The following is a 9,212-nucleotide window of genomic DNA, read 5'->3' on the forward strand; positions in this document are numbered from 1 at the left end:
TTTTTTTTTTTTTTTTGGTTTATTGTAATTTCGGGTGAACATAGGTTTTGGGTTTTGAGATGAGAAACGATTTAGAAAGACAATGTAAAACTCCCATAATCAATCGTGTAACGTTTAAAAAAATACTTGAGTTTCAGCAATTGTTTTCTTGTATGAACAGAGGCACGCATTGGGTGGTGGACAAGAGAGATTAGGGTACGGTTCTTCTTTGAGGTATAAACCCATACCGTATAATCTACATTTGGGGACCGTATCTATCCATATCGAAGGAATGGTGAAGTTTCTACCTTGAGATAATATCCAAATATCCATGTCTTAGCAACAAGTAACGAGAGAAGAAGAAAGCAACCTTTGTCACTTGTCGATTTGTCATCAAAGGCGTCAACACAAGTAGGACCCACTACTTTTCGCGGTATCCCAACACCCCATTTATATGCCCACAAGAGTATATTCGAAATCCTTTTTTCTATTTATTAATGATGGGCTATAGGCCCAGTAAAATAATACTGTCAAATGAGTTTAATTATAGGCCAAGGTAAATTACTCACTAACTTGCAGCTCACTCCCACATTGTGTCCCAAAGCTTCCACACGCAGATGTAAACACTAGTCGAAATGCTGATAGGCTATTCGCATTGACCACCTCTGACTGGCGACAGCGAACCGAGTCCGGTCATGCAAAGTTTGCTTTGCCTGCAACAACTCCAATTCTGTGTTCAAGATGAAATTATAAGAGAGAGAGCAAGCAATCAGAGAAGAATATTGCTAAATTCTACATAATATCTCGTAGCTCCACAAAATGTGAAGACTGATGAGATATAGTTATTCTCCGATTCAGATTTTTTCTTGTCTTTCAACTTTGTTTATCTAGTCTCGAGATTATTCCTGACTATAACAATTTCCGCCCACATCCAATGCGACTGCAAGACTAACAACATTTGGAGTATAAGAAATTATGAGAGCATTCTTCATACACACCAATGAGTTGGAAGAACCGACAAGATTAACATGCAATGTCTTTAAGACCAATACTAAAATGACGCCGTTTTAGGCACTACTTGCAGGATAGATTTTAACTTCGCTTTATATATAGTCTTTAAGCTATAAGCAATCAAGCGACAATGAGAAAAGCTGTAAAATAAAACTCATTGAGAAACGATAACTGACATTAACAAGTCTGAAAGATTAAGCATAAACAAATTCGTTTCCTAAATTCAAAATCTCATATCAAGTTGTAACCCATCAAAACTAGTGAAAACAGATCCATAGGTCCAAAGGTAAAGAACTTTTAGATGAAATGCAGACAATGAAATGGTCGTTCTTGGAGGACTTGATCAACCCTGTTCTTTCTTAAGCCACAAGAGTACTTGCAGTAGTAGACTCGCTGCAAAGGTAAGAACCAAGAATTAGTATCAGAATTCACAAATACGAGATGATAATCAAAATTTTAATAGAACTCATAAATGTTCAAGTACTTACTACTTCCAGACGGGTGGGAGCTTCTTGGTCTTCTTGTAGTAACGAGCAAGACGGTGAATTCTGCTCTCCACAAGAATCAACCTAAATTTAGAGTCCTTGTCTTTCCTGTTCCTCTCAAGGTGCTTGCGGATAGCAACAGCCTTCTTGATCAGGTGGTACAGATCCTCAGGGATCTCAGGTGCAAGACCTTATGGCAAAAAAAAAATTACAAAAGATCTCTTAGTTCCACTGAACGTTCAATTATTAAAAAAAAAAAAAACAAAAGACTCTCTAGGGAGACTGAATTGTTACCATGAGCTTTCAAGATTCTCAAAATCTTGCTTCCGGTAACACTTTTCACTTGTGGAATACCGTGAGAGTCACGAAGAATGACACCAATCTGTGACGGGGTCAAACCCTTCTTTGCAAACTTGCAAATCGACTCATCAACCTATTTTGATCATCGAAACAAACATCAAGACCAATCAGAATAAACACATTACTCTCAAACAAGAGAGTCAAAACACCACATATTAAGAGACCAGAGACTACATTACTAACGAATACACCACATATAAGACTAAACAACATATCCCTAAAACAAACTACCACAATGAGATTGTAACTTCATAGATCTAACCAACCATTCATCACATTAAGATTTAGAAATTTAACAAACATCATTTACAAATCTCAAATGCGTATTCCAAATTTCCTAACCAAACTAGAATCAACTAACAAGAAAACAAGATTATAAGTCTACGAATCTTACATCCGTAGGGGTAGTCTTGAGCCAGCTCGGGGGTGCACGCTTGTACGGCAAAGCAGATGCCGAGATACCCTTACTACAGAACACAAAACAAAAAATGTAAGAGAACAATGTTTTTCAAATCATTATACTCAATTCAGATAGGGAGAAAGAAACGAAGAGACGAACCCTCTACTGTGCATTCGACCCATGACTGCGACGGCGAAGAGATCTTCTTCCTCCCTTTACACTGAGATGTGTTCTTCTTCGGTTTTGTTCCGGCTGGCGACTGCGCTCAAGGAGTAATCAAAAAACCCTAAATGGTTCCTTTATATATATGTCGCATCTTCTGGAAATGCCACCAGGTCAATTTGTTCCCAAAGCTATTATGGGCCTTGGTTTCTTTATACATAGGCCCATTATAACTAAAGAGGCCTTGATAAAATTCGCGTCTGAGGAAGTGTAAAACTATAAACACATGCCTTGACGACACCGTTTAAGTAGTACTATCTCAACTTTTGTGAATTATGCTTTTTGTCGTACTCATTAGTCGTCAACACACATTGATCAATGATCAGTGATCACCATCATCTATTTGTTGAAATTGACCATGATTTTTCCCCAAGAAGAGAGCTTTGCTCCAACAAATTAAATAATCTTACTACAATAATTAACGAAGGGAGTACGACGAAATCATGTTTTCACAATAATCCAGTTGTTTCATTTGAGTTAAAAAAAAAAAAAAATAGACCCTATCAATTTCACTAATCGCACTGATATGCGTGCTTGGTAACAGCAACCGTAACCAAGGTATCAACGAAGTTAAGTTTTTAGATTTGGATTTGATTTTCTCCACTGCTGCTTTGATGGTCGTTGGAGATGGTACGCTGAACCATTTCAAATACCATGACAGAATGATTCTATCTTTCTGCAACTTTGAGTTATACTCAAATCATCATTAGGCCATGCTTCTGTTGTCAGATAGTTCCTCAAACTAAGCTCCGTTGACCAATTCAATATCTCTTTCTCATCGCTGCTAAGAAGATCTATTGTACAAAGCCACCTGAAGAGCTCAATCTTCCACTTGATACCGCCTCGTTGTAGGCTAGAGCAACCTGATATCATTAAATATTTATAACATCCAAAGATAGGACCGCAAAGCAGGTTGTTACGAAAATGTATATCAATACTAGTATTTTTCAGTTCCATTGTTGCAGAAAGAGTACCTTGAGACTTGAGATGGAAAGTGAATCACACACGTTACTATCATCGCTTTTGACAAGCAGATCAGCCATTGAACCAATGGTTGTATACATGGATATTAAACCTGTGTGACATATACTCAAGATTAGAACATTACACATGCCAAATAAACTACAACATAAATGTTCCACACAGTAATAACCATTGAATCATTATAGGGTTAGGTGGCCTTAAGTTTACAATTACCTGCAACAGAGCTGCTCTATCCTTACTTATACAGTCAAACAACACTTGCAAGCAGAACTCCTTGAAATCAGAATCAGATCTGCGTAAATGAATTTGTTAGAATGAACTCTTTTATGACTTATGGACATTCAGGCCAAATAAATGTGTATCAACCCGATAAAAAAGTACTTACTTGTTATTCCAAGATTTGTCACAGCACAGCTGTGCAAAGGCTATTAGGCTTGGATCCGATGAGAAAGTGCTAACCAAGTGATTGACACTATCAGAATCCAGTTCTCTATGACTATTAGCAAGCATATTAGAATCCCCCAGAGTTCTTAAACCAACACCTGCATCACCAAAAGCATACAAACCTGAATCAGAAACAGTGTTTTTATGACTGTAAATCAATCTATCTGAGCCGAGACTAGAGTATATGATGGAGTATACAACCTTATGTATTGCTCGTGAAAGCAGTGACTGACACCCAACTGGATCATCAACATACGAACAAGCTCCTACCTTCCTTTTGACATATGTAAGTTATGACACCAGAATTGAAGGGATCACTCTTGTCCCCAAAGCTCCACCAATTTTTCTCTGTGTGTTACATTGGTCAAAATTAAAATGTCTTAAGACCATCTAGACAAAATAAGCAAGGAAGAAATGGAATACAAGCAAATGCATCATCAACCACCTTTTGGGACTAGCTCAATATATCGGGGACTACAGACACAAATTCTCTTTAGCTGCAGGATACAAATACATTTTCAGGTGAAAGGTGGGCAAAACAAGCAGATATAACCGGTGAGGAGGTTATCATGAAACAAAAATTAAACTAGAACTGAGCCACGCTGGTATATGACCCTAGTTTTCTGATGTTCAACTTGCAGTTGCCACAAATTTGCTTCTCCCAGAAAAACTCAAACGATTTACATAATAGCACGCATGAAAAACTCAAACGATTATGAAAAACACAACATACTTATGTGAGGCTCATATAACACAACAAAATTAGTAAAAGCCTTACCTGCCACCAACGAAAGGAACACCATGCTTTTAGTTGGAAGGAGGCTCTCCTAGTAAAACATGTATGAAATCTGTTACGAAGAATCTTTCAAAGGATCCACCTAAAGCATATAAACTAGTTAGTTCAGTGCACATGTGAGCAGAATTTGGTTATGTACTTGTGTATAAAATAAGAAAAACGTAGCTTACTCAGGGGATTTCTGCGACCACCGGCTAAAGTATCCTTGTTAAAGGGAGGAAGCTGCTGCAACGTTGTGGTAGCTTGACCCAATGCGCCTATTAGCTATCTGAAATTTTTTTGCCACTGTGAGAAAGCTCTTATGGGGTTCCATGTGAGTACATAAACAAACTTTGAAAAGTGTTTAGTCTGTTACCAAATGGAGAAGTCTGATATTATATTTGTTGTCGCCTTTGCGTTGGCATCCTGAATCAATATCTCCATTCTCTATAGATTAGCCAATGTTGAAGGAAACCTCCTGCAACAATACAATCATATAGCAAAACACTTAAAAGCTTTGAATATATTGGTGAGCTTAAAGATGAGAAAATGATAAGTAGGCAAGTGTTTACTCACAAATAACCCAGCAGCGAGTAAACCACCACCACCCAAAATTCCATCTACCTTCGACACACAGAGACCTGAAAAGCTAGGAACCAGTTAAAGACAAAATAATATAGTGTCTTAAAACCAACGCAAAAATCAAAACCAAAATATTTAAAAAAGCGCCTACCTGGTTGTCTGGGTGTTGGGGTTAAGCCGCTTTAGACAGTAATCCTCTCATTCACATCGGTCATTTGCATATTGGTTGTTTTATCTGTAACTAAAGCCTCAAGCATCCGTTCGACTGTACATAGATAATTTCAGAACAAATATATGAAAGTGAAGAATTCCAAAGAAGAGAAAAGAAAGGAGTGCAGGTTCATTAGTTTCAGATGGAGATTGGAGACAAAAGAGGTTTCACCTATTGGAGGACATGTGACATCTCCAACTGGTCTTGGGATGATCCACAGGGCCTGAAAGAAACATGGTAAAACCATATGTAACTAGACGTACGTTAAAAAATCAAAACGAGTAGTGAAAGAAGATGACATTCAAGTATCGGGAATTTTACTTAACAGGGGATAATTGTTGTCCGCTGTTTTATGATAACTTTCCAGAAGCTGCATATTCAATAACTCCATATCTGAATAAGGATTACTTGTTGAGGATTAACTTGAAACAGGTAAAAAAAAAACAGGCAGAGAAAAGGATAGATTTTAAGATCACTTACAGAGATCAAAGAAAAAGGATACTAATTTCCATACCATCGTTGTTGTTGAAGCGTCATATAGTGCATCATTCCGGATTCTATAGAGAAAGTGAACCATCTAGAGAAGCAACAAAGAAAAAAAAACCAAAAAATTTCAGTCTCCTTCCGATCTAAATAGTAACAATGACCAAAAAAAACAAACTATAAGCAGATTATAACTCACTTTGTGTGTGGAGATTGGAGACAGAAAGTTTCACCTTTTGACATGTGACATCCCCAACTGGTTTTTCCACAGGGCCTGAATGACACATGGTACTAACAATTGTAACAAGACGTTGAAAAATCAAACGAGTAGTGAAAGAAGATGACATTCAAGTATCAGGATTATACTTACAGGGCATAAGTGAGTTGTCCACGGTTTCATGAAAAACTTTCCAGAAGCTGCATCATATTCAATAACCTCCACATCTGAATAAGGATTAACTTCAAACATGTAAAAAAAATACAGTAAAGAAAAGGAATTTATGATCACTTACAGAGATCAAGAAAAGGATACTAATTTCATTCCATCGTTGTTGTTGCTGCGTCATATATAGTGTGCATCATCCCCAATTATGTGAAGGAAGTGAACCATCTAAAGAAGCAACAAAAAAACAAAACGAAATATCAGTTTCTTTCCGATCTAACAATGAAAAAAAAACAAACTTTTAAGCAAAATTTAACTCACTATGTTGTCTGTCGACCGGAACTTGAAGCGAACGAAGAAAAGGAAGGTCGTCGTGTTGAGTCGGGGGGACTGTCAAAGACCATCATCCATCAATAGAATCATCAGATTGCCAATGAACGAATCGTCGTTGGAATAGTAAAAACATGTTTCACAGAAACAAAATAAGACACCAATCAATCAAAAATACAAACTTTTTAAAAGATCAAAGTAAAAGAAGAAGATACCTCTGATTTGTATGTTGACCCTAGTCATTGTGAACAGCAGCTCGTATCCTGAAGCATCGTTTAGTGGAATCGAGGAGAAGAGAAGAGGCGAGTTCGAGAGTAGGAGTCGACGAGAGACGATCCTGAACGGATTCATCACCGGAGAGCTTTATAGACGATCCTCCAACATAACTCATAAAAATTGAATCATGAGTCCTTGTACTTGCATTCTTTTGTCTTGAGGTGGAAGGAAAGGATCTCTGACACTGAGTCCTTATTATACATACAAATTGTCAGGATCGGGTCAAAGCAGCGGAAGATGGCACCCATTATCAGCATTTTCCCCAGCTTGGGATCAACGGGGATAATCAATGAGCTTCCCTAGTTACAACATGTCAAAAAGAAAGCACGCAGGAAAGTCAGTCATGACTCATGATACATGTAGTTATAAGAAAATGTTGGAACATATTTTTTCAGCACTTAGATAAAACACAAACCAAGATCCGTTAGATTTTCCTTCTCAACCAGTGCTCCGATCATTTTCAGGAATCCAATATAGCATTTTGAACTTGTCTCAAGACAATTATAGTTATTAGGACTAGTGTCAATACAATTAGAATCAAAGTACCTGTGATAAGCTCAGTATTTGCATGCATCTTCTCACCATCCCAGCTTGAATATGAAACCATCACTATGGAAACACCTTTGTAAACTGCATCAGCATAAGCAGACATGCGAACACTAAGAAGACCATGTAAAGAAGTCACCGCGTTATTCTCATTTTTTCCTCGGGGTTGTCCCACCATCTCCCATGTAATGCTTGGCACATACTGCAACTTTATCCCTGACAAAATAACACGCATTGAAGGAAGAACATACTTATGTAAAGCTCATATAACACAACCAATTTAGCAAAAGCCTTACCTACCACCAACAAATGGAACGCCATGCTTATAGTTGGAAGGAGGCTCTCTTTGTGAACCAAGTATGACGTCTGTCATGTCTTCCACAACTTTGTGATCCTGGCTGTAGCTCTCATAACACCTACCCCATCTACAAACCTACAAAAAGCGAGTGAGAACCAACTTTAACAAATGTCCAAAGTACCAAAGATATTTATAACACTTTGGCAGAAGGTGTCAACTTATAAGATCCAGCATACAGAAACTTAACTGGGATGCAAGGAGCAAATGTGTATGGAATTCCAGTGGCTCTGACTTCGACTACAGTAGCTGCTCCAATCCTCTTAACCAGATTACGAATCCTGTGAAACTAAAAACTATCAGGTATAGATCGCGTTCATAAAAATAGAGACGGGAAACATGCACTACCAAATAAACGTTTTAGGCTATACTTGCCTGGTGGCTCCAAGACCAACATTGTGAGGAAAGATAGTAGGGTTATAGACATTGTTATGCCCGTGAACGGCAGATTAGTAAACCGTGGAATTAGCAGATTACCCTTCTAATTAATTAGCTTACTCGGGGGATTTCTAAGACCGCTGGCTAAAGTATAAGAGCAGGAAGCTGCTACAACATTGAGGCAGCTTGACCCAATGCGCCCATTAGCTGTTCAGAAACTGATTCTTCAATGACGGTTGGGGATTACACCAAACCCTCAACATATTCTTCTTTCAATCTAAGAGGTCTCCTGACAGTCAATTTCGATGACATAAAGATTTTACTTTCTATCCTGCATTTTTTTGCCACGGTGAGAAACTTCTTATGTATATCAATGTGATGACGTACACAAATTTTGAAAAAGAGTTTTAGTATGTTACCAAAATTAGCAGACTGATATTTGCTGTCGCCTTTGCGTTAGCATCCTGAATCTAAATCTCCATTCTCTATAGATTCGCCAATGTTGAAGGAAGCCTCGTGTGACAATACAATCTGCAGATAACAAAACACTTAAAAACTTTAATATACATGTGAGATTAAAATTGAGAAAATGACAAGTAGGAAAGTGTTTACCAAAATATAAACCAGCACCCAAACTTCCATCTACTTTCGACACACAGAGACCAATGGAGCTGAAACAGTTTTATGTGTGTTTGTCCACGGTTCTGTGATAACGTTACACACGCTTGTTGTCAATAATTTTACATCAGAATTAAGGAATAACTTCAAACAAGTTAAAAGAAAAATGACAGTAAAGAAAAGGAATTTGAGATCAGTTACTTACAGAGATTAAGAAAAAGGATATTAATCTTCCATTCCATCGTTGTTGTTGCTGCGTCATATAGTGTGCATCACCCCTCATTCTGTAACAATACAACCTGCAGATAACAAACACACATAAAACTTTGAATATACTGGTGAGATCAAAGATGAGAAAATGACAAGTAGGTAAATGTTTACAATATAATCC

General features: G+C 37.6%; 1 protein-coding gene and 1 long non-coding RNA gene across 3 annotated transcripts in view; both read right to left on the bottom strand.

Annotated features, from left to right (window-relative positions):
• On the bottom strand, positions 1,129 to 2,550 carry LOC104788354 (40S ribosomal protein S13-1). The gene is made up of 5 exons (XM_010514108.1): positions 2,395 to 2,550; positions 2,230 to 2,302; positions 1,770 to 1,908; positions 1,479 to 1,665; positions 1,129 to 1,383 (listed from the first exon to the last, which is right to left on the bottom strand). The coding sequence occupies exons 1-5, from the start codon at positions 2,415 to 2,417 to the stop codon at positions 1,350 to 1,352; spliced, it is 456 nt and encodes a 151-aa protein (XP_010512410.1). The 5' UTR covers positions 2,418 to 2,550; the 3' UTR covers positions 1,129 to 1,349.
• The window catches only part of LOC104788355, a 9,415-nt gene continuing 5,832 nt past the window's right edge, over positions 5,630 to 9,212 (bottom strand). Inside the window, exons 22-36 of one of the 2 annotated variants that reach the window (XR_002038291.1) lie at positions 9,027 to 9,120; positions 8,816 to 8,907; positions 8,623 to 8,734; positions 8,324 to 8,534; positions 8,016 to 8,114; positions 7,767 to 7,903; positions 7,471 to 7,686; positions 6,864 to 7,223; positions 6,640 to 6,708; positions 6,449 to 6,546; positions 6,307 to 6,353; positions 6,136 to 6,210; positions 5,956 to 6,030; positions 5,780 to 5,846; positions 5,630 to 5,676 (exon numbers count right to left, since the gene is read on the bottom strand). This is a non-coding gene — a long non-coding RNA (uncharacterized LOC104788355). Of the gene's footprint in view, positions 5,677 to 5,774; positions 5,847 to 5,955; positions 6,031 to 6,135; positions 6,211 to 6,306; positions 6,354 to 6,448; positions 6,547 to 6,639; positions 6,709 to 6,863; positions 7,224 to 7,470; positions 7,687 to 7,766; positions 7,904 to 8,015; positions 8,115 to 8,323; positions 8,535 to 8,622; positions 8,735 to 8,815; positions 8,908 to 9,026; positions 9,121 to 9,212 lie in introns of both variants that reach the window. The other variant, XR_002038290.1, reaches the window with a different exon arrangement.

Source organism: Camelina sativa, chromosome 5 (genome assembly GCF_000633955.1).
Source record: "Camelina sativa cultivar DH55 chromosome 5, Cs, whole genome shotgun sequence".
NCBI lineage: Eukaryota > Viridiplantae > Streptophyta > Magnoliopsida > Brassicales > Brassicaceae > Camelina > Camelina sativa.